Here is a 26920-nt window from a genome sequence, read left to right as displayed (position 1 = left end):
AAAATACACAGTAGCTTCGAAGTTATAGGCTCTAAGCTCATCTCTTGCCATTGTCACAATCTATGCAGCTTTAGATAAATCCAAGAATAAAGAAAGGGAACTGCTTTTAGATTCCTGCCAGTTCTAAGTCTATCATCATATGATACAATCATCGTGGGAATAGTTGCAGTTATTTAGTCATGTCAGATTCTTCATGATTCTACTTGGGGTTTTATTAGTAAAGACGCAGGAGGTTCCTCCTGCTAATTTCCCGGATGAGGAAACTGAGGCAAATAGTTAAGTGACTTGTCCAGTATCACACAGCCAATAAGTATCTGAGGTCAGATTTGACCTTGGGAAGAAGAGTCTTCCTGACTCCAGGATTGGCATTCTATTATACCATCCAATTGCTCCCTTAGGGGTTCATAATTTTGCCTTTCTTCTTCCCCCCATTCAACTTGCATTCAATCCAGGTAAGTATTACCATTTGGTAGTTTTATTTAAAGCAGAGAAGTCATTATTTCCCGGAATCTTTGAGATGTGAGTATCTACAATGTATATCTAATCCAAACCAAAAAGAATAAGGATTTTTTTCATATCTATGACAGATAGTCATCTAGTTATCAAATTAAAAGACCTAAAGTAGAGGGGAACCTCCTAAGGCAGCTCACACTATTTTGGGATAATTGTATCAAGATGTTTTTCCTTACTTTAAGCTTACAGTTGTATCCATTTCAAGAATTATGAAAAAAAGAAAAAAAAAAAAAAGCCAACACTGATTCTTTTCACTCAATCTGTCCTGAAACCATCTAATGTCCATATTGCTCCATCTTTTCTATAAAGACAGTATCATTTCAGGCAAACTACAGCATTCTCCTTATCTAAATTTTTTCAAAAAAGAAAATAAATCTAGCCTGGCACAATCTATTGCTGATGAAGCAATGATGGTTCTATGTATTCAAGCCTTTCTTTTCTAGATATTTACTATCTTTAAGACAATAATGATACATTTTAAAATTATGGAATGAACTGAATTCAATGAATTAATTAACAAGTATTTACTAAGCACCTATATTGTCAGGTTCTGTACTAAGTATTAGGGATATAAACAAAAAGTAAAATTTCTTTGAATATATAGAAAGAGAGAATAAGGAGATCAGGAGGAAGCCTAAATCACAAAACCAGAGAGAACAGAAGAATGAGGATGCCCAGAAGATGGAAGAGTTTGAGAAGGAGAGAGGGGAAGACAATGAGCTGCGTTTTGAACAAGCTGAGTTTTTATACATCTAGTATATCTGATTTGAAATGAATAGTCAATAGTTGAATTCATGATAGTTTTTGAAGTTCACTAAGAGAGAAGAGGTAAAGAGGAAAAATAGAGCACAGAAACTTGGGTATTACAAACAAACAGGTAAGTGATATGATATGGATAATGACCTAGCATATGGGAACTGAAAAAGAACAAATATGTCAAACCAAAAAATAGAGGAGAGAGAATTCAGGAGAAGCGGAGAATCAGCAGTGCAAAATACAACAGAGGTCAAGAAGTATGGGTGACAAAGCTCTTAAGATTTAGCCATTAAGATGTCACTAGCAACTTTGAAGAAAGAAATTTCAGGTGAATGATGAGGTAGGAAAGAGGAGAGATTGAGAACTAATTGGCAGCAAAGAGTAAACATGAGGGGTTTTTTTGAGTTGTTTTTGCTTTTATCTTAAGTTACACACCTATTCAATACTGATAGGCTCCTTACTGATCTTTTTCAATTTAAAAGTTATCTAAGATGATATGAAAACTTTAAATGGCCTGAATAAGATTTTTAAAAATTTTATATTTTTAAAATTATTATTATTTTTTAATTTTATAATTATAACATTTTTTTTGACAGTACATATGCATGGGTAATTTTTTACATTATCCCTTGCACTCACTTCTGTTCCGAATTTTTTCCCTCCCCTCCACCCCCTCTCCTAGATGGCAGGCAGTCCCATACATGTTAAATATGTTATAGTGTATTCTACATACAATATATGTGTGCAGAACCGAATTTTTTTGTTGTTGCACAGGAAGAATTTGATTCAGAAGGTAAAAATAACCTGGGAAGAAAAACAAAAATGCAAACAGTTTATACTCATTTCCCAGTGTTCCTTTTCTGGATGTAGCTGATTCTGTCCATCATCGATCAATTGGAATTGGATTAGCTCTTCTCTTTGTTGAAGATATCCAATTCCATCAGAATACATCCCTCATTCAGTATTGTTGTTGAAGTGTATAATGATCTATCTTCTGGTTCTGCTCATTTCCCTCAGCATCAGTTCATGTAAGTCTCTCCAAGCCTCTCTGTATTCATCCTACAGGTCATTTCTTACGGAACAATAATATTCCATAACCTTCATATACCATAATTTACCCAACAATTTCTTCAATTGATGGGCATCCATTCATTTTCCAGTTTCTAGCCACTACAAAAAAGGCTGCCACAAATATTCTTGCACATACAGGTTCCTTTCCCTTCTTTAATATCTCTTTGGGATATAAGCCCAGTAGTAACACTGTTAGATCAAAGGGTATGTACAGTTTGATAACTTTTGGGGCATAATTCCAGATTGCTCTCCAGAATGGTTGGATTCTTTCACAACTTCACCAACAATGCATCAATGGCACAGTTTTCCCACATCCCCTCCAACATTGAATAACATTTCAAACTCATTTAACACTCTTTTAACTATTACACAATTACTTTCCTTGTATCTTTTGTTTCATTAAGAATTTTAGGACATGCTATATTTATGAAGTGCCTCCTGCATACAGCATTTTAATATATTTATTTCAAACAAATACAAAATAGAAAAAGAAAAAAAATTGTCATATACATATAAGAATGAGAGGATTCAAAATATGTATATTTCCATTTCACGAAAGTGAATATAATGCAAAAATTGGTATTCAGAGCTATCCATCTTTTCTTCCTTCCTTTCTTGTAGGTTTTCTTTGGTTCCCTGCGATGAACTTTTTACTTTATGTTTCTGCTCCCCCACCTCCCTCAAACAGGCTACAGTTGAATATATTTTTGTATACATATACACACTTACACATACTATACACACACACATATATATAGATAACTATACTCATATACACATTTACATATATATGTAAGGTCATACCATGCTTGTTTTTGTCTTCTGTAACTCTGAAGGTGGATAACATCATTCTTTTGAGGTCTAAGTCTCTATATATTTTTCTAAACCCACCAATTCAATATTTCCCAAGCCACAGGAATGTTCTAACCTTTATACTAATTGTTTTGAATAGTCTAAAACAATATTAATATGTCTGACAAATAATGTAGTTTTCTTATTTTATAAATCTATTTTAATCTTAACTTCATCTAATATCAATGATTGTGACTCCAGATTTTTTTTCCTAATAAAGTCTACTCCTGATCATTATTATTGTTTGTGTATTTCTTATTTCCTATCCCTACTGACTCTTCTCTTTTTACTTCTACCCCCTTGTATACCAACTCCTCCTCCACTCCAAAGAACCCTCCACTATCCCCTCTCTCAGTCCCATTAATCTACACATACTTCAAAACCCATTTTATCCGATTCCATTCCCCTATTATTTCTTTATAAATTTTGAAGAGTTCTAGGTATATGCATTGTTCCTTCTTTAACCCATTTCTGATGTGAATAGGATTTGAGAATTACCAGCTCTCCTCCTCTTTTATCTAATTCTTCTCTGTCAGTTCTTACTCTCACACCTCATTTGTATAACATAATTACAGTTTTTACCTCTGTAGGTGGTTTTGCTTGTTAGAATCACATTATACTCAGCTCTTCCCCAATCTTTCCAATTCAAACTATCAATTACTGACAATTTCAGACATATGGTTTACATTTCCACATATAAAAAGTCTTTCCTTATTAATTCCCTTAAAATTAGTCATTGGTTTCTCTCGTCTTTTATATGTCAAATTTTTTATTAAGTTCAGATAAAGTTTATTTTTTGTAACAAAATCCTGAAAGTCTGAAAATTCATTAAATATATATTTTTTCCCTTCAGGATTATGCTTAATTTTGCTGGATATGCTATTTTTCAGCTGCAGCTCTAGTACTTTGATTTCAAGACATGAATTATTGTAGTTGCTGATTGGTTTTCTGTGATTTTAATTGTGGTTCCAGCATATTTGAACTGTTTTTGTTGCTATTGTTGTTGCTCATAAAATTTTCTCTTTGATTTGGGGATTTCAAAATTTAGCAATGGTGTTCCTGTAGGTTTCCCCATAGGATCTCTTTTCAGGTGGTGATTGGTGGATTTTTTTCTATTTTTACTTTCCTTTCTTGTTCTAACATTTCAGGATAATTTTCATTAATTATTCTTGTACTATTGAATCTTTTTTAGATCATAGCTTTCAGGTAGTCCAATTATTCTTATTTTTCTCTTCTTGCTCTCCAGATCTACTGGTTTTCTAATGAGATGTCTCATAATGTTTTCTATTTTTTTTTCTTTTATTACTTCATGGTCTTTTATATCTTTGCTGACTTCCCCCTTCCCAATTCTAATTTTCAAAGAATCATTTTCCCCCTTTAGACTCTGTATCTCCTTTTCTAGCTGGCTGACCTTCTTTTCATAATGTTCTTGTTTTTCTTGGATTGCTCTTATTTTTCTTTTTTAAAGTTTTTCCTCAATATCTCACATTTAATTTTTTAAATAAGTCTTTTTATTTCCAAAACATGTGCATGGATAATTTGACAACATTGACCTCTTGCATAGCCTTGTTTTTCACATTTTCTCCTCCTTCCCCTAGATAGCAAACAATCCTATATATATAAAACATGTTAAAATGTTAAATCTTATATATATACATATATATATACATACACACATATATATATGCATATACATATATACACACACACACTTATACAATTATCTTGCTGCACAAGAAAAATCAAGATTAAAAAAAAGAGAAAGTAAATGAGTAAGAAAGCAACAACTAACGCTTGAACAACAAAAAGAGTTAGAATGTGATCCACATTCAGTACCCATAGTCTTCTCTCTGGGTGTAGATGACTCTCTTCATTACTGAACAATTGGAATTGGTTTGAATCATCTCATTGTTGATGAGAGCCACGTCCATCAGAACTGATCATCATATAGTTTTGTTGTTGCTGTGTACCATGATCTCCTGGTTCTGTTCATTTAACTTAGCATCAGTTCATGTAAGTCTCTCCAGGACTCTCTGTATTAATCCTGCTGGTCATTTCTTACAGAACAATAATATTCTATAACATTCATATACCATAATTTATTCAGCCATTCTCCAACTGATAGGCATCCACTCAGTTTCCAGTTTCTTGCCACTACAAAGAGAACTGCCACAAATACTTTTGCACATGTGAGTCCCTTTCCCTCTTTTAAGATCTCTTTGGGATATAAGCCCAGTAGAAACACTGCAGCATCAGAGGGTATGCATAGTTTGACAACTTTTTGAGCATAGTTCCAAATTGCTCTCCACAATGGTTGGATTCATTCACAACTCCACCAACAATGCATCAGTGTTCCAGTTTTCCCACATTCCCTCCAACATTCATCATTATTTGTCCCTGTATCTTAGCCAATCTGAGAAGTGTGTAGTGGTATCTCAGAGTTGTCTTAATTTGCCTTTCTCTGATCAATAGTGATTTAGAGCACCTTCTCATCTCTCATTTAATTTTTAAAGTCTTTTTTTTGAGTGTTTTTATGAATTCTTTGACATAGAAGTCTTTTTTTTTTTTTTTTTTTTTTACTTCAATATTTTTCTTTGAAGACTGAACTCTAGTCTTCTCTATTCCCATAGAAACTTTCTATGGCTGCAATGCTACTCTTTTGTCTTTTTTTTTTTTTTTTTTTTTTAAATTGCCACCTCTAATTCTGGGGTGGGGTATGATGGTACCTCCAGCCTCAAGATCTCTTTCAATTCTTCCCTGTGACTTGAAACAAAAAACTGACAAATTTACCCTCCGGAAAGTGATTGTAGCCAACAGTTTTTCTGCTCCACTGTCTCTGCACTCAATAGGCTTGTGCTGGCTCTTTTTAGTCCAGGGCCACATCTCAGCAGTACAACTGGACCTTATTCCTTATCTGCAGAGGTTTCCTCAGTCTTCCCCACTTATGACACCAGACTCCCCACATAGTGTGGGAGGTGAAAGCTCCTGTGGCTGGGGTAGAGGCTAACACCCAACCCACCTAGCTCCAGGGCTGCCTCTTAGTTTCAGTGGAACTAGCCTAAATGAAGGCTAGTTCCTCTAGTCCTATTTTTTTCTTCAGATCTTCTCTCTTGTCCAAGGAGGACCACTGTTCTGCCACAACTCCTACAGATTTTTTTTGATGTTACCCCTAAAGTATTTTGCCTTGTTTGTGGGGGAAATGTGGAGAACTTAGAATTTTCTGACTTACTCTGTCAACCATTATCCCAGAATTCGCCTCTCATCTACTTTTTCTAAAAATTTTGGGGATTAATAATACAAGGTAAAGAGTCATATCAATTAATTCAGTTCCAAATGACTAATGATAGACAGAATCAGCTACAGCCAGAGAAGGAACACTGGGAAATGAGTGTGAATGGTTTACATTTTTGCTTTTCTTCTCAAGTTATTTTTATCTTCTGAATACAATTCTTCCTGTGCAACAAGAAAACTGTTCAGTTCTGCACACATATATTGTATCTAGGATATACTATAACACATTTAACATGTATAAGACTATCTGCCATCTAGGAGAAGGGGTGGAGGGAGGGAAGGGAAAAGTCAGAACAGAAGTGAGTACAAGGGATAATGTTGTAAAAAATTACCCATGTATATGTACTGTCAATAAAAAGTTGTAATAAAAAAAGTCATATCAAATGGCAAATAGATTTATTGTCTGTAGCAAATAGTTGAAGATATATACATTTATATTAAAGTATATTTGTATTCAAAAGTATAGGATATTTTAATTAGCAACATAGTTAAATTTTATACATCAAACAATCTAATGTAATTACCTTCTTTGTCATCTTAAACTGAACTTTTCCTCACTAATTCTGTCTACATTTTCCATTCTGCACCCTCCTAGAATTAATCCTACTTATACCTAATCTTTCATAACTTTTATTTTCCTTCAAGTCTTATGATTTATCCCCCTTTATTACTTTGCAGTCGCTTATTTATATATATTACCTTGCAGAGCATAATAGAAGCTCCTCCTTGAAGACAGGGACAATTTTGTCTTTACCCTACACCAATGGTCCTCAAACTTTTAAAATAGGGGGCCAGTTTACTGTCCCTCAGACTGTGGGAGGGCCGGACTATAGTAAAAACAAAACCTCACACTCTGTCTCCACCCCTCAGCCCATTTCCCATAATCCGGCGGGTTCCATAAATGTCCTCAGCGGGCCACATCTGGCCTGTTGACCGTAGTTTGAGAACCCCTGCCCTACATTGTCAGTGCCTCCAATAGTAATTTGTAAAAAATTGTTGAATTGAGATAAAATTTGGTAATTCTTAATCTTTTTCCTCTCTCAATCCCTTTTCAACTGAGAAATTTTTATGTAATCCCAGTTATAGACGTACATAAAATACATATGTAAATCAAACATTTACTAATAATAAATCATACATACTTTCATGACGTCTCACATTCAGTTACAAGACTTCACATGCGTGGGGTCACATATACAATTTAAGAAGCTTGAGTATAGATGACTTCTACAATATCTTCCACTAATTTTATGATCTTATTTTATCTTAAGTCATTTAACCATTACTGAATACAGATCTAAAAATTAACATGACTTCTGATAAAAACAATTTTTTAAAAAAGACAACATTTGTATGAGGGACAATGGGAATTATACACTAACTTGACATAGTACAGTCATGACCCAGACATATGATCACTAACAATTTTCACTCAAGAAATTAACCAAACTAACTTTCAGTTAATTTCTTGAGTGAAAATTGTTAGTGATCACATGTCTGGGTAGGAAAGATCCTAAATATATCACTGGCCTGGAATCTCTTTACAATCAATCAGCAAAGAGTATACAATGGGTAAAGTTCTTTAAAAAAAAAAAAAAAAAAAACTGGCATTATATAAATTCTTTAGTATTTGTGGCCTTGTGTACTACTTGTAGGACTTTGTCTAAGTACCTCAACATCCTTGTACTTTCGTTTCCTCATCTTTTCTAGCTCTTTTCTAGCTCTAGAACCACAAAGTCTAGGCCTCACCTCTTGGAACTACAAAATCATTTCGACAGTAATAAAATTGAAATAAATGAGCTTTACACCTAAGCTTTGTTCTATTGGAGAAGTGCATAGATAAAAAGAATTAGTAAATGACATATATGTCTTCATACATAGGTATTTCACATTAATGTTGCTAATGTACTTTGTTTCAATGAATACATCCAAATTTAACTAAAAATTATATTCTCATCTACTGTCGCTGGACTTCATGGTGCTTTTCTTCCATCATACTTTTGATATTTAATAACACAATTATTATTATGGTAGGGATCCATGAATTTTTAACAGTTTAACAGTAAATATTCATTCTCCAAAAGATCAGGAACTGATTGGACAATAACAGTCTTTATGTATTTGGAACAGTGGTCCACTGAGAAGGTTAAGTAATGATGAATCCTGAAGTTGGCTCTCTAGCTAGTTTCATTTTAGGTCCTAATACTTACTAGTTCAACTAATGCAATCTTTTCCTTTTTCTTTTCTTTTTGTGTGTGGAGGCAATTGGGGTTAAGTGACTTGCCCTGGATCACACAATTAGGCAGTATTAAGTGTCTGAGGTCAAATATGAACTCAGGTCCTCCTGACTTTAGGGCCGGTGCTCTATCCACTACGCCACCTAGCTGCCAACTAACACAATCTTTAAGGGCCTCGGTTTCCTCAATTTAAAATGGGAATAATAATAATACTAATAAAATACTTAGGCTATATCTCTCTAACAAAGTTGTTACAAAGGAAATCCTATATTACAGCAGAGGGTTACATGAAAGTAAGTCACAATATTATCATTATTGTTAGCCTAGGACTAATCCCTACGGGTTAGGTAGAGTCTCTTACCTCAGGTGCTCCTGCTATTTTGAGTTGCAGCATTCCTTTTCTGTCTTTGTCATCACTGTTTGAATACTGAATGGTCTGAACTTGATTGAAGTCTGCAAGATGTGTAGGCTGTAAAGGTAAAGACAATCTAAATGCCTTTATACCTTGCTAGTACACTGTGTCACCAAAACATAGTCTGGCTCAATAATTTTTGATTTTGATTTTAAAAACTGCGAAGGGGGGATGAGGTGGCCTCGTTTATTTGTCTACCCTCTACAGAATTTATTTCATCTTCTCCCTTATCTTACTTGTAAGTGATTTCTTCTTCATATATATGATAACTTATACTTCAATAACAGTGTAATTTCTATTACAATTATTTTTGTAATTATATAGAAACTCCTAAAGGGTCCATGTCATATACTTTTATCTCTCTACTGTTCAATTTTATTTACAATAAGCACGTGACAACATATTGGATTGAATAAACATGCTGAATAACAACTTATTTATTTCTTGATTGACTCTTGCAACAATTATATCCCAAATGTACTTGTTAAGAAAAACTACTTTCAAGTAAGAAATAAAAATACCACTATGCCATAATTATGTGCAGTACATAAAGTTGCCAACTTTACACATGAAGTCATAAAAACAGAGTTCTAGGTTCTAACATCACCATTAAATAGCCTGTGATTGCAGTAAAATTAAACAGGCTCTCTGAATTCAATTTTCATATCTGGAAAATACAGAAAATACCTGTATTTCTAACAAATGCTGAAGGAGAGAGTTTTATAAACTATAAGATGCTATATAAATATTTATCATAGTGGAAATTACCAATACATTTACAGAAAATACAGTGACTAACAAAATGCATGAAAAGAATCACTGAGTTCATACAACTAAGGAATTTCAGTAAGTCTTCAAAGGTTCTTTATTTCTGTCTCAATGCACTAGAAACCTTTCCATGAAAAGAATCATTGGCAGAGTTACAGCTTCTAGTAAGAATGACCTACTTTTTCTTACTTTGATTCAAAGATTACACTATTCATTCACCTTTGAGTGCTGAATTAAGAATGCATGGAGTACCCTGCATGGACAGTTGTGACAAAACAATAGAGAGAGACTTACATTGGAGCCCTTGTCTGTAAGGTAACTGATGCCTTCTTCTGGGCCAATTGCCAACTCCACAGAAATGATCCAACTTGACTTTTTGGGGTGAAAAGATGAAAATTGGAGGTTGAGGGAAGAATAAGTGCAGGATTATAAGCAAACGAATAAATGAACATGAATAAATAATAAATGAATAAAGGACATGAAGAGAGCTAGTTTAATTCATGGTTCATGGAGCATTTAAATATATTTCACCAACCAAGGTAAAGATTGACGAGTAGTATTGTGGAATGAGATTGGTTATGGAGCCAAAGAACTACAGTTTAAATTCTTGCTCATAATACTTAAGCAATATTGATTAGTAAGTTAGCTTAAAACAATCTGAGTTGCTTCTTTCATATAAGATGCTATCTAATGGTCTCTTTCTGAAAGAAATTTCTATTAGAAGTCATAAAAAGTGTTATAAGTCACAGTGATCCAACGTAGCTTCACACAATCCTAATATCCTTCAAAATTTTCCAAAGAAAAACAATGACTAACACTACATATGTTACAGTAACTTTGTGTTTATTTTGCTTGGTTGGGATCTATGATTTTATTGCTACAGAGAAGGTATGGTGAGGAAATTTCTTTTTCCAGTTCACATTAGCAACTTTGAGAGCTCAAAGATGGCACACAATACATGTCAAAGGTAGTATTTTTTTTTGACTGACATTATTTCTATATCTACTTTGATACCACAAATCAGTGATAAGTTAATACTTTTTTTTTTCCTCAACCAGTTGTTTGATACTCTACTACTTTGTTTTTAAAGCAGTCTATTGAGCTTGCCAATTAATTATATTTTTATTGACTTTTATAATTTTTTTTTAAAAGCCACAATTTGAATGTATTGAGATTTTGAGGAAAACAGTTAAATTAACAAATAAACCATATAGTTAATTGAAAAGAGAAGTATCAATACATAAACACTTTCATGAAAAATGAAATAAAGTTTCATTTATTAATCAATGTGACTAAAATTTTCCCTTTTTTACCCAATCCAAAAAGTCAGTATTTTGTGGTTAAAAAAAAATTGAGGCAAAATTTTCAATCAGAAATGTAAGTATAGACACTCTCCAGCATATAATGTTCCAATGTGGCTTTGCAATAATACAATAAATAATAATAATCAATAATCAATAAATTCACACTATAATACCATTCCACCAAGTAAGAGATCAACATGGAGTATTTAATGTTTATTCTAACTAACATTATTTTTCCAACTGTGTCTGACTCTTCATGACCCCATCTGGGGTTTTCTTAGCAAAGATAACGACTCATTATAAAGATAAGGAATCAAGACAAATAAGATTAAGTAATTTGCCCAGAATCATAACTAGTGTCTGAGGTCAGATTTCAACTCGGGAATATGAGTTTTTCTGATTAGGCCCGGGACGCTAATTCATTCTGCCATCTAACTGCCTTTCTAATTAATATTTGAGTATAAATGGGTCTCCCTTGCACTTATTGTGACTATTAATACATATATATCAATATCATTTCTATATAACAAATTCTTTACTATAGTGGTGCTTCACTGCTGTTTTTATGGAATCAGTTAGAGTTTGGACAAGATATACCTGTAAACACAATCAACTGACTGCAAAACAATACACAACAAGAAATCAAACAAAAACAAAGCACCAAAGAAAACCTTGGCTTCCCAGTAGATTGCCCATTTTCTTTATTATTCTTAGACTTACCCCAAGAGCACATTTGAAGCATTCTTTATCAAATCTGTACACCGGAGAGAGAATTTCAAAGAATTTCAGAATACTTTCTTCTCTATTAAGATTGGCAAATTGACGAAATGTTTGTTGTATCAATTTTCTGAGGGTTTTGGCCTTCAATGCAAAATAACACAAAAACAATTCAAGTAAGCAATGTTTAAATACCACCATTCCATGAGACACACAGGACTACTGCAGGTATTAATATATCTCTTCTTAGCAGCCTTTTTCCTCATATTCAATCATACATCACAAACTGCCTACTGCATATCTTCACCTGGACTAGATAACAATAAATACATTTCTTTCTAATCAAACATGGTGGCATTTATAGGATTACATTTACATATTAACAGAAGTCCCTTTAAGCCCCATGAATCTGTGAAAGTCCAAACTCCAATTAAAAAGTGATGTTTTTAAAACAAGTAACAATTTGTTAGCACTTTCCATTCAAATCATAGCTCTAACATAATGAATAGCTCTATTATGGTTGTAAAAGTCCCAGACTAAAAGGAGACCTGAGTCCTCATCAATAAGGTATTTAGTCAATCAGTAAACATGGAACATTTATTATGTGCCAGGTCCTCTAATCAATGCAAAGGATACAAAGACAAAAACATGTTTTTTACCCTCAAGGAGCTCACATTTTAGTGGAATGTGATCACATGGCAAATAACAATGTACATACAGATATAAAAAACATAGATGAAAGGCAGTAAATAGGAGAATGAGAACGTGGAGAACCGGAGAGGGCTCTTCTGACAGAAAGTGGAATTTAATCTAAGTCTTAACAAAGAGGCTAGCAAAGTCAAGAGATAAAGAAAGAACTCTCCAGTAGAGGAGAAAACCAGGGAAAAAACAATATTCGGAGAGAGAAAGAATAAAGAGGCCATTGTCTCTGGATTGTAAAGTATGTAGAGGGGAATAAGGAATATAAGAAGGCCAGAAAGATAGAAAAATATGTAGAAGGGAGTAAGGAATAATAAGACTAGACAGGTTAAAAAGGGGCCAGATTGCAAAAGTCTTTTAAAAGCTAAACTGTAAGGGCCCTTTAAATGCCAGGAGAGCACGTTACACTAAACAAAGGATTTTGTATTTGATCCTGGAGGTTACAGGGAGTCCTTGAAGTTTACTTAGTAAAGAAATGACATGGTGCTTAAGGAAAATCACTTAGAGGATCAATAGAAAAGACTTGGAATAAGGAGACCAATCTTAAGTTCAATATAGGTAGCCCAGGGAATGGGTAATGAGGTGCCAAGTAAGATGGCAAAGGGAACAAACATGAGAAATGTGTGTGAGGGTAGAAATGAGCAGATTTGACATTGTATGAGCTATGTGGGATATAGAACATATGAAAGTAAAAAGGAATAGTAGTAAGATTTTAAGGTAAAAATACAGAGGCAAAGCATAATAAGGATCTAAGTTCTTTTTTTTTTTTGCTGAGGCAGTTGGGGTTGAGTGACTTGCCCAGGGTCACACAGCTAGGAAGTGTTAAGTGTCTAAGACCAGATTTAAACTCAGGTCCTCCTGACTTCAGGGCTGGTGCTCTATCCACTGCACCACCTAGTTGCCCCTGGATCTTACTTCTTGAGAAGTACTGCATGTACTTCTCTCACGTCTGCAATTTTCTCTTCTTGAGCCTTTCTTAAATACTCTGAATTTGCAGAAGAACTTATATTTCTTTGGTATTTTTAGAAGATTTCATGAATTAGCACAAGGTGTATCTATAGTAGCAAGGTGAACAGGGAAATGTGTTTTGTTTTTATTTTTTTTTTTAGGTGAGAAAAATTTAAGTTCATTGACACAGTTTTTAAATCAAACCAGGTATTAATTATGGATATCTTAAGAAGTCAACTGTTGAGTACATGTCCTTGTTTACTAATACATGTTTTTTAGATTCAATCATCTGAATAACTAGAAATTCCAGTGATTTCTTCCGGCTGAGAATTCTACTAAAGTAATAACTTACCTTATGTTACCATATACACATTATTGTTCCATTTGTGTTGTCTAGTTTCCATAGCTACATGTAAAGGCAAGATACTTTTGTATCTCTTCTAAGAGCTAGAATAATTCCCATCACTAAATCCCTTAGGAAACATATAGTGGCAGTATCATCTCTATTTCATATACTTGGAAATTGAGTTTTAAGAAGGTTTTGTGATTTGACCAAGTCTCCCAGCTTTAAAATATGAGTTGCTGAGTCTTCAATCAATCAATGAGCATTTATTAAGCACCATTATTTTGATACAACTACTGTGCTAAGCACTGGGGGGGGGGGGAGAAGTAAAGTGAAGGAAAACACTACTCCTTGAAAAGAACTGACATTTTAATGGGGAGGGGGAATAGCACAATAAGTTCATACAAAAACAAATGTATCATAAATGTAAAGTGAATGAAAACAATTATATACTAATTAAATATAAGTCAAGTCAGTAAATATTTATTGACTACTATGTTCAGGGCACAAAGAAAAGTGTTGGGACTAAAGAGAAAGGTAAAAACAGTTCCTGACCTAGGGGTCAAAAATATACAGTCTAACAAGGGAGACAACATAAAACCAACTATGCACAAAAAGATCATAATATATTTTAACCCATAGGCAAGAAGTCATTGTAGTTTATTAAGCAAAGGAATGATATAGTCAGAGCTGTATTTTAGGAAGCTATAAACAGAATGAAAAGACTTGGCAACAGATTTGAAAATGATATGTGTGGATGTATGTTTGGGGAGGTTAAGAGAAAATGAGAAGTCAAGGTTGACACCCACATTGCCAAACAAGGATAGGAGGGACTGGGGAAAAGGTTGTACCCTCAAAAATAATATACAAGTAAGGAAAAGGGAAGAGTGTGGAGGAAAAGATGATAGTTTCAGTTTTGGACACACAATTTAAATTTTTTTTTTTAAGCAGCATATCTACTTCAAGCTGTCTAAAACGCATTTGGCAACATGAAAATAGCCAGAATAAAGATAGCTGAATTTGGATGAACTGATTTGAATTCTTGATAAATTAACTAGTTAAGATCGCCAAAGAGAACTGGGGCCAAGATAAGAGTTGTAAGGAATCCCTCCAGCTAATAATCAACCCCTAGAAAAAGATCCAGTAAAGAATGAGGAGGATCACATGATTGGGAGGAGACCCAACCAACATCAATGACATGAAAACCTAAAGAAAAGAAAGCATCAAAGAAGATAATGTTTGATGGTGTCAGCAGCTGCAAAGATCTCATTAAAAAATTTGATCAATAATGTTAAAGATTGCAGAGGTCAAGAAGGATGAGAATTGAGAAAAACTGTCTTTTGATTTGATCATTAAGAAACCACAGATAATTTTATAGAGTGTAGTTTGGAAAGAAAAGCACAAGCAGTAGAAAGGAAAGGAGCCACCCAGAAGGTAGAATCTGAATTCCATCGGTTAAGAGGTTCTCTCTGAGTCCATTCTAGGAATGTAGGAAGGCCATTGATTGCAAAAGGCAAGTAGGCAAAAAGTATTAAGTGCTTTCTACATTCCAGGGTTTGGCTCAGCACTGAGGATACAAATATAAATAAAAAGAAGCTGGGTTGGTCCTCAAGGAAATTCTAATGAGGAAAAACATCAAAAAAAAAAAAAGGGGGGGGGCTGAAAAGGAGGGAGAAAGAGAAGGTACCCACATGGGCCATAAAGGCAAATTCCAGAGCATCAAGAAGCACAGCCAAGGGGGAAAGGAAGTATGACTGGCCTGGACTGGTCTCCCCAAAAATGGGGATCCTGGAAGGAACTCACCAATGGAAGAAGGAAGGAAGTCAGAAATGTGAAGTGATGTTCCAGGATGAAAAGGACTCAGGTACTAAAGGAACTTTCAGGGGGAGAAGGCAGCTGAGTAATGGTGGCAAAGTTTGAGAGTCAGAAGCACAGTCATGAAGGGAAGTAGAGATTAAGTGTAAATAGTGTGTGAGTGATAGAAGGGTGACCATTTTGTTTACAAAATAGAGTATGGGAGGGAAAATAAGAGCCCAAACTGTGAAGATCATTTTATGATAAAAAAAAAAGAGTTAATTTTTATCTTAGAGACAAAAGGAAGTAATTATAGAGTTAACTGAGTAGGCAAGTCACATGGCCATATCCACATAAGTCTTATTGACTGCAACAACACTAGCTCTTACATCTATTCCCTTCTTTCTCTTCACAGGATCATCAGCCTAATTAAGGTCAGCACCTATCTTCTGGACTACAGCAGTAATTTCCTAACTGGTCTTCTTGCATCCAACTTCTTGTCTTTCCAATAGCTATCAAAGAGAAATTCCTAAAATAAAGATCTGATCATGTAATACCATTTTTCCACCTTCCTGTTCCTGTCCCTCTCCATCCCTCCAGCTCATCCATGCTCAATAGTGGCTTTCAATTACCTTTAAAATAAAGTACAAACTTTTCTATTTGGCATGATAACTTGGAGCCAATCTATACATCCAGGTTGACTATCCATGATTACTTTTTCATACTCTCTATTGTTCAATCAAAATGGTAACTTGATTGTTCACCGTAAATAATTTCATTCCTTACCTCCCTATACCTATACAAAGGTATAGAATGTTCTTAGTTCTGTTCATTGCTAGGTTGAAACTTGTAGGTACCCTTCAATTAGTTTCAGATGTAGTTTTTAGAGATCTTTCCTGATTTTCCTCTTTGTTTTTACTGCCTTTTTTTCCGGTCATGATGTTTTGTTGACTATGTATACATTTTACATTTACTTGTTTATGAATAGTTTAACCTCCTACCCTAATCTGCAAACAATACTCCTTGAAAGCTAGGAATATTTCAGTTTTGCCTTTTTATTCTCACTCAAATGATAACTTTAAAACAATCTAACTAAATCAAATGTTCTTTTTACTATTACTACATTGCCTGCCCTTTGTGGAGAAAGTGTTAGTTGGTCTAAATCTTAAATAAATAGGAAATCAACATATAGAAAATGGAGGATGAGATTCCAGAGGCAGGGACCAATGGTGAGTAAAAATATGTAACCAGTCTAACAGGAAGTATTTTCAAAGAAGAGTAAATATAGTGTCAATATAGAGTAAATGTAGTGTCAAATAGTAAAAGGGAGTAATATTGGGTAAATTTTCAAATGTAAACTTATACTGGAGAGTGACTTAGGGGGGAAGCTTATTTGTTTGGCTATGGAATACAGAAAATCTTGAAGTATAAAGTATTATGATCAGACTACAACCTTAGGATGATTGCTCTAATAATACAAATAAGAATAATCAGAAGTGAATAGGTATTAACTGGAAGAGGAGATAATAATTAGGAGGTTGCTGTAATACTACTCCAAGTGGGAAAAAAAAAATGAAGGCTAGACCAAAGCTGATGGCAGAGAAGATGGTAGTGATAGATTAAAGAAATATTGTGAAAATTAAGTAGGAAAATTACAAAAAGATTAGATAAATAGGACAAGGGAGAACAAGAAATCAGACTGCTCCAAAATTAAAAAACTTGAATACCTGGAAAGAAAACTGTGCCATTAATATAGAAAGAAAAAGTAGGAAGAGGGCAAAAGTTTAGAAGAAAAGATAAGACAGTGTGAGCTTGGATAATTAGGTAAAAAATTGATAGTTAATGAAATTAAACCCATCTTGCACTATCAAAATGAGAAACAGAATCAAACAAAATAAAATAATTTGCAAGGTTACATAACTAGTTAAGTGTCTGAAGCACTTTAGGTTCTTCTAACTCCAAGTCTAATGTCTTAATGATAATGCTATGTAGATTATAATTTCTATTTTGTATGAGGAAGATGAGGCTCGAAGGGATCAAAAGGGCACATTACTATTAATCAATGAAATAAGATTAGAACCTAAATTTTCAGAACGTAAACCTTTCTTTTACCATTACATAACTTTTTCACTTTTGCTCATGAACTTTGGTCTTTTGGATTTCAAAGAAGCATGAGAAATAGGATAGGAGATTCCTATTTTAACAATTTAAATATCCAGGATTTCTCTATATGGGTCCTTTTATGACTATTTCAAATCAAAGCCTCTCTATGTCTTAGTAACCAGTTTAATGACACACTATGGTCAAAAAAGTCATAAAGTGACAAAAGCCAACCCTGGTGTTGAGACTTTCTGTACTTAGAATAATTTACAATTGACAGATTCACAATTCATCATTAGGCCTTTGATCAAAATTTTTCCAGGTTGGTGGGATCTGTCAGAGTCAGTTCTTTGTGGGCAGGTACGTTTAAGAACCAGGACCACTTAAGATACTGAGATGAGATACTGGAAGAGCACTTCTGTAGAGAAAGAAAGTCAGCTTTTTAGTATCTTACTATTTTCCCTACCAGTTTCTAAGAACTTGCATCACTATGATAATAAAATAAAAGTCACAATTATAATGTAGTAATGATTATCATTTTATAAAGTGCTTCATTTCATAAAATCCTATTTTTATGTAGTTGGAAGCCATGGTCAATGATGATGAGACCATGTACTTAGGATATACATGGAATAATCCTGTCCTTATCACCTGCTTGATGCCTTAGTCCTAAAATTAAGAAGATCTTTAAAAATCAAGCCACTTTTTTTTTTTTTTTTAAATCATCACTCCTGGTTCTGTCTGGCATTCAAATACATAAAATGTCAGAATTAGAAGGAACCTCAGAGGCCATCTATTTCAGTTTGAAACGGACTACGAATGCCCAAATAACATGAGTGGTCATCCAATCTTTGGTTGATTCCTGAGTCAACTCATTCCACTATAATAAAGCTTCAATTCTTAGGAAGCTTTTCCTTATATTAAGTCAAAATGTGCCTCTATGACATATTCCACCAACATGTTGAAGGCTGGAATTCTGAAAAGGTGTACTTGAATCAAGGACAGCTTATAGTTAAACACCTACTCAGTGTGAGATAACGGTTCTCTAAGCATATACTTAATGTGATATGGTGATGTAATGGTTGTGCATGCTCAATTGCTGTAATGATGTAATTGTACTGAAGCATTTAAAGGCTGAGAGGACACAAAAGAAGTCTTTCAGCCACACAGAGAGAAGAATCAGGACTCCATCTTTGATCATCCTCATGGGTCTCTGGCCTTCATCACTCCTCCACTAAGACCAAGGACTCGGGCTGGTCCTGAGATCCTCCAGAAAGCTAGCCCAGACATTACATTTTGGTGCCTAAATGTGGGGCCCAAGAAATGCAGGGCCTTCCAAAGGAGGGCACAAATCAGCTTGACTGACACAATTGGACAAGTTCAGTGAAGTCCCCATGACCGAGAAATAGGATAAGTATAAAAATAGGCAAGCAGGAAGATTTGGTAAAGGCTAAACTAGTCACTTTTGTTTTTCAGCTGAAATGGGGCAAATTCTAAGAAAAAGCCTCCCCCAACTCAGGGGAAGTGTGTAGAGTGCATAGTTAGGATAATAGAGAAGCAAGGTTTGGGAGTAACTTGGAAGCAGATCACTGGACTCTTAAATATATTAGAGTGCATGACTCCTTGGCTATCTAAGGAAGAAAAAGTAGAGCCAGATATGTGGGAAATAGTGGGAGAGCAACTAATTGAATATTATGAAGCTATGGTCCTTATTCAATTCATGAGGAAACATTCCTTATGTACAGTATAATACAGTTGGCTTTAAAGAATCTCACAAGTTCTAAAAGGGAAATATTTTAAGGTGGTCAGCCAGACAAAGAAGTGTGAGGAGAAAGAGCAGGAAGGGGATGGTATTGACAAAGCAGGTGAAAAGCATGGAGAATTGGACAAGAAAGGAGCGAAACAGTGCTGATGAGCTTAAAGAATGTGGTGCTTCTCACTTTCATAGCTCAGTTTCACTTCCACCTACACCTGAGCAGAGCAGGCACCTTTAGGGCATTCCCCATCTTCTGATCATTTTCTCTCAATTTTGCCTTTGTCAGTGGAGGGAGAAGGAGGAGAGGGAGGGGCAGTGACACCATCAACACCACCCATGAAGCAGCTCTGTCCACCCCCTATGACTCAACCTCAAAAGGCACTAATTAAAGCTAAAGAGGAAGGACAACATACATTTGATTTGAGAATAGAAGTATACCCTGTGATTGAAGAGTTTGATTCTTCAGGTCAACAAAGAAGAAGATACACTCATTTTAATCTGGAAATTATCAAAGATCTGAAAAAGGCTTGCACTCTTTAAGGGTCTATATCGTCTTATGGTAAGATGTTATTAGAGAATTTGGTTTTTGAAATTTTAACTCCTAATGATTGGAAATCTATAGCAAGGACATGTTTACAATCTGGACAAAACTCGTGGCATTCTGAATACAGTGAACTCTGTAAAATATAAACCCAATGAAATAGGCAATCTGGAGTTAATATACCAGTCACCTCTGACTAACTAGAAGGTGAAGGACCTCATGTGGACACTTTAGCACAGATTTACCCTATAGCAGCATATGAGCAAATTGCTTCTGTTGCTATCAAAGCATGGGACACCCTACCAGAAAGACAAGATAGAGGGGAAGCATTCACAAAAATAGCCCAAGGTCCAAATGAACCATTTGCCGATTTCTTGGGATGTCTGCAGACAGCTGTCATATAAACTCTTGGTGAAAATGCAGCAATAGAAATTATGACAAGAAAACTTGCTAAGGAAAATGCTAATGAGGTTTGCAGAAGAATTATACTAGGACTACACAAAGATGCTCCTTTAGAGATCATAAGACACTGTGCCACAGTGGGCATAAATAACTTTTAGACCCAGGCTACAATGCAGACTTTTCAAGATTTGAACATGGGAAGACAGGGCCTCTTTTGGCAAGGGATTTCCAGAGAGACTTGTCAATGCTTTCAATGTGGTAAAGTGGGGCATCTGAAAGTTCAACGATGGCATAAAGATAAAATAAAAAAACAGGGTGGGAGAACAAGACCCAAAACCCCATGTCCAAAATGTAACAAAAGCTTCCACTGGGCATCAGAATGTAGATTGACTCAGGGAAATGGGGACTCAGCTCCAGGGCCCCAGGCATGATGGCAGCCAATGTTATATCCAGAGAGTCTTTAGAAGCTCAGTAGTCCAACATAATCAATGAGCTAGAAGCAACATGATGGGGGAAGGGGATTGCAATTAGGGAGAATGGAGTTGTATGCACCTAGAACAACTGAGATACCTCCTGAAGAGATGAAATCTGTTCCTGTCTGGTCTATGGATCTTTTGCCTCCAGGCACAGTAGGCTTGAACATTTCACCTCCCGAGAGTGCTTACAAAACAGTGTCCATCCATACACTGATGTAGGAAACTGGGGAATGTGTAGCTAATATCCCAGTCACTAAAATAGGTAGACAATGTGTGACTATCACACGGAAGAAGAAGTAGCATCAGATACAGATTCCTAATAGGCAATCTGGTAATAGTTGCCAGATTCTGACTCCCAACAACAGAATCCAGGAATATTCTTGACAGTAGCTGTGACAGCTGACCAACCTATGCTCACCATCTATATAAATGGCATACCATTAGAAGGATTGGTAGACACTGGTGCATATTGCAGTCATTAGTAGTGCCAACTGCCCCAGTCACTGACCAAAGATTAAGGCAGACACTTACATGTCTGGCATAAGAGGATCAATAGCAGCTGAAGTTAGTGCTACCCCTTTGAGATGGATATTTGAAGGTGAAACAGGAGTTTTTACTCCTTTTGTAGTTGAAAAAAATCCCCATCAATCTGCAGGGAAGAGACATGTTACAACAATTAGGATTACAAATGAGTACTTTGGTTTTTTAGGCAGGGCTGCTGTTGAAGGCCTGCCAACACTTTGACCTGTTCCTATACAATGGAAAACTGATACACCAGTGTGGATAGCCCTTAGCTAGTTAATTAGCTAGCTACTTTTAAAATTCAGGCCTTATTAGATATAATACGGGAACAACTTGACCAAGGACACTTACAACCTTCTCTAAGTCTTTGGCATTCCCCAGTATTTGTTGTAAGAAAAAAATCTGGAAAATGGAGGATATTGACTGATTTGAGAAAAGTAAATGAACAGATGGAAACTCTTCAGCCTGGACTTCCATGTTTTACTCAGTTGCCTAGAGAATGACCTCTTTGGGTTATAGACATTAAGGATTGTTTCTATTCTATCCCTCTGGATAAGGAAGGTATGAAACTATTTGCTTTTTCAGTGCCCAGTGTTAATTTAGCTGAGCCTTACAAAAGATATGAATGGACAGTTTTGCCACAGGGAATGAAAAATAGCCCTACTATGTGACAAATATATGTGGCTGCTGCTCTTACTCCAGTAAGAAAAGCTTTCCCAAAAGTTATGTTGTAATATTACATGGATGATATCTTGAGATGTGCACCTGAGGAACAAATGTTAGAAGCATGCCTACAAAAGACCATAGAAACACTAAGGAACTACAAATTGCAAATAACTCCAGAAAAAATTCAAAGGCACGCTCCTTTTCAATATTTAGAATATGCAATATATCTTAAGGTGCTTACAGTACAAAAGCTTTCTTTAAAAACAGAGAAGTTGAACAACTTTAATGACTTTCAGAAAGTGATAGGAGATAATCCAATGGATACATCCAGTGTTAGGCTTAACTACCTATTAATTACAATCATTATAAGACATTTTAAGGGGAGATAGTACTTTAAACTCACCACACCAGCTTACAAAAGAAGCTCAGGAGGCTTTGAGAGAAGTTGAACTGGCTTTATCCAATGTGGTTGAAAGTATCACTCAAAAACCCTTGGAGATATCAGTTCTTGCTACAAAAGAGGCACCTACAGTTGTTCTTCATCAAGGACAGTGTGATAGAGTTGGTGACCCTCCCAGCACATCAGAACAAAGCTTTACTCCTTACCCAATGCTTGTGACTAGAATTTTATTAAGGGCCATTAAGCTAACAGTACAATCATCTGGGATAAGACCTTTTATACCAAAGCACAAATTAATGTATGCTGTGAAACCATCCCAGAATGGCAAATTTTATTGGCCACAGCTCCAAATTTTACATACTGGCCCCCAATAAAGAAAACCAGACTATTACATAATTGGCAATGGATTTTTGAATAAAGGTTTCCAAAATTCTTCTTAAAGGACCAACTATCTTTGCATTTGCATCCAAAACATAACATTTGTGCTGCATACTCTCATGACTTAACTATAAGGAGAATAGTAAGAACTCCTTTTCAGTCCACTCAGCAGAATGAATTGTATGCAATCATTCTAGCTCTTACTTATTATCCAGGAGATAGAAATATAATATCTGATTTGGCCTATTCAGTAGGTGTGGCAGAATTTCCACAGCCCAAATAAAATTTGTAGCTTCTAATACATATCAGCTCTTTAAGGAACTCAAAGTGCAAGTGAGAAAGCATCCAGGTAAGATTTATATCTTGCATGTCCACTCTCATAGTGGACTTCCAGGTCCTATTTTTAAAGGAAATTCAAAGGCAGATAGCGTTCTAACCATGTTAGCCAATACTCCTTTATTTCAGGCAGCCCAAGAATCCCATTCTAAATATCATCAGGCTGCTCAAGCTTTACATTTGCAATTTGGGATAACAGAAGAGGAACCTAGGAGTGTAGTAAAAGGCTGTATAGCTTGCCTTTCTTTCCACACTCCTACACTCCCTCCAGGGAAGAACCCTTGTAGTTTGAGACCCAATAAATTTTGTCAAATAGATATGACCCATTATAAATCTTTTGGTCGTCTTTCTTTTATCCATATTGTAGTAGACAACTTTTCAGGATTCATTTTTGCACTATCAGCAGCAAAAGAAACAGCTTGAGTGGTCAAAAATTCCTTATACAAGCATTTGCAACTATGGGTGTGCCAAAAGCAATAAAAACAGATAATGGATCTGCATATACTTCTAAATATTTTGTACACTTTTGTGCGCAGTACAAGATTTTATACACCACTGACATACCTTTTAATCCTCAAAGACAGGCAATACTAGACAGGAGAAACAGAGACATCAAGACACCCCTCCAAAAACAAAAGAAAGGGGGAACCACAGATAACCTTAGAGAACTTCTAATTTAGCTCTTTATACTATTAATTTTTTGAGTTTTGGTGGAGATGCATAGGCTCTGGCAGACAGGTTTTATAACCCACCGAAGGTCCAGTGCGAGGAGCTCCACTATCTTTAGATAATTGCCAGGTGATATGGAGAGATCTAGAAAATGGTGAATGGAAGGGACCAGATAGGTTAACTGCTTGGGGGAGAGGGTTTGCTTGTATCTCTACAAATGGAGAAGGAATCAGATGAGTGCCAATGAGCCACATTTGCTTTGTCCATTGGAGAGATATGGAGCAGACTCTTGAAACAAAGGAGAAGACCCAAGAAACATTAGGTGGTTCCATCGCTGACTATGCCCACTACTGAAAGAGCACGGCAGTTATGGCAATTGACTCATGAACATCAAAAATTATTGATGAGATTGCTGCAGGACTTCAAAATCTACAGAAGTCATTGGATTCCTTGACACAAGGTAATGGACAATAGATTGGTTTTGGACTATCTTTTGGCTGCTAAAGGAGGAGTATGCATGAATGTTATTTATATACCCTCCTTCTAGGACTTATGGACATGTATAAATTCCTCATATTGATTCATGTTGTTTGTTACATCAATACTAGCCTGTGCTATATTACTATGTGCTTGTATATTACCTCCCATGCTGATAGTTTTGTGTATACCTGTTTCAAGCAAGACCCTTCAGCCCAGAGGAAACCTGCTAATAATATCTAATTTGACTTCCCATTTTCCCTTTGTTGTTTTCATCTCCCTTCCTGAGAAGTCAGGGAGGGCGTGACCACCTGTTTTCTAAAACAAAAGAAAGTGGGAATTGTAGAGGACCGAAGATAGTGGGGAACTCTGGGAAAGATACACTTGAATCAAGGACAGCAGGGTACTTATAGTCAAACACCTATTCAATGTAAGATAATGATTCTCTAAACATATACTTAATGTAATATGGTGATATTACAGTTGTACATGTTCAGTTGCTGTAGTGACGTAATCGTACTAAAGCATTTAAGGGCTGAGAGGATACAGAAGAGTCTCTCAGACACAGAAGTATCTCAGCCACACACACAGAGAAGACTCGACATTCCATCTTTGACCATCCTCATGGGTCTCCTACCTTCATCACTCCTCCACAAAGACCAAGGACTCAGGCTAGTACTGAGATCCTCTAGAAAGTTAGCCCGGACATTACACCAATGACTCCTATTTCTTCTGATAATGGGAAAGCAGTCTAATACTTTTTTTGTTTTAAGGTCTCCCAGAAAGGACTTCAATTTGGTTTCAACATATCTTTCTTGCTTAATCCAGGGACTAGAATATTAGAGTAATTATATGGTGGCTGACTATCTCATAATCCTATTGATATAATTTATACTATAGTCAGAATTGACTTTTTAACCATTCCCTTTTTAGTCCTAGTCTCTCATCTCTGTGCCTTTGCTTACATCATCTGCTGTGCTTGGAATGCATTCTTAATTTTTTTCTATGAAAAAAATTACTTTAAGGCTTAATTTTTGGCACTATATTCTTCATGAAATTTTGCCTAATATTCTCAGTTTAAAATAACTTTTTCTTGGAGGCAGCTAGGTGGTACAGTAGATAGAGTACCAGTCCTTAAGTCAGGAGGACCTGAGTTCAATCTGGTATCAGACACACTTCCAAGCTATGTGACCCTAGACCAGTGGTCCTCAAACTTTTTAAATAGGGGGCCAGTTCACTGTCCCTCAGACTATTGGAGGGTCGGACAATAGTAAAAACAAAAGCTCACACTCTGTCTCCGCCCCTCAGCCCATTTGCCATAACCCAGCGGGCCGCATAAATGTCCTCAGAGGGTTGCATCTGGCCCAAAGGCCATAGTTTGAGAACCCCTACCCTAGACAAATCACATAACTCCAATTGCCTCAACCAAAAACTCAATAAAAACCAAAAACAACAAAAAACACCCCTTTTTCCTCTTCAAATTTCTTAAATTTCCTCCTTATATTTCTACTTTTGTGTTGATATTTTTACATTTATAGTCTGCCTATCATAATTAGTTCTACACATATCTTCTCTTCCCATTAGACTATAAGTTCCTTAAAAGTTTATTTGATAATTGTGTCTCTAAAACCTTGAATACTACTTCCACATAGGTGATTGCAAAGTCAATGCTTACTGTTCTGAAATGAATTGTTTTCAAGGAGTAATAGTTGTTGCTTCTAGACACAACCTTCTTGTGGATCTAGATAGTGACATGATATTTTTGAGACATAATAATATAATCAAAGGAAAAGCAATATCAAATTAGATTAATTTCTGTAAACATTAATAAATGGCAAAAGGCAAATTACAGCCTATCAGTGGTTAAATGTGAGGAAGAACGACAAAATGAAAGACAAAACATTGGGATTAGAGTTGGTAAATCTTAAATTTTCTTTTCTACTCTATGAAACTGCTTTTGGTTGCTTGCTTTGGCTGGCTGCTTTTATTTAGTTTTAGAGAATGTAGCCTTTAATGCTTTGGACAGGTCTAGTACAGCATCTCTGGCCTGAGATAGGCCCAGAGGGTCATAAAAAAGGTTAAAATGACAGAAGATCCATGAGTAGTTTTTTTTTTTTTAATAGTTTTAGGAAAAATAAAAATATAAAAAATTGAAAACTAGATTAAGGAGGAAGAAGGTAAGATAAATCTATTTACTATTTACTATTACACGACAGAGATGTATAAAAGAAATGAACCTCACATTTATTGGAACTGGATAAAGAAAGATTGAATATAACTTCTAATATTCACATATAAAAATTTCAAAAAAGAAAAACTAAAAAGAGAAATAAATAGAATGGGAAGAAAAAGGAATGGCATATAGGGAATGAAAAGGGAATGCTAAGTAGGTGAAGGAATATTTGAGGGAGAAATGTGAAAGGAAGATTAAAAGGAGAGGAAAAGAATAAAAACCTAGGATCAAGAGAAGAACTGCAACAGGGAGGAAACAG

General features: G+C 35.4%; 1 protein-coding gene across 12 annotated transcripts in view; it reads right to left on the bottom strand.

Annotated features, from left to right (window-relative positions):
• Positions 1–26920, bottom strand: part of PTK2 (protein tyrosine kinase 2) — a 380904-nt gene that overhangs the window by 148098 nt on the left and 205886 nt on the right. For all 12 annotated transcript variants that reach the window (XM_074264715.1, XM_074264671.1, XM_074264680.1 and 9 more), the window contains 3 exons: positions 11925–12065; positions 10195–10272; positions 9082–9189 (listed from right to left, as the gene is read on the bottom strand). In XM_074264715.1, the coding sequence (XP_074120816.1) occupies positions 9082–9189; positions 10195–10272; positions 11925–12065 (327 nt within the window). The remainder of the gene's footprint in view (positions 1–9081; positions 9190–10194; positions 10273–11924; positions 12066–26920) is intronic.

This window comes from Sminthopsis crassicaudata, chromosome 1, assembly GCF_048593235.1.
Source record: "Sminthopsis crassicaudata isolate SCR6 chromosome 1, ASM4859323v1, whole genome shotgun sequence".
Lineage (NCBI taxonomy): Eukaryota > Metazoa > Chordata > Mammalia > Dasyuromorphia > Dasyuridae > Sminthopsis > Sminthopsis crassicaudata.
This window is presented reverse-complemented; position numbering and strand designations above follow the sequence as displayed.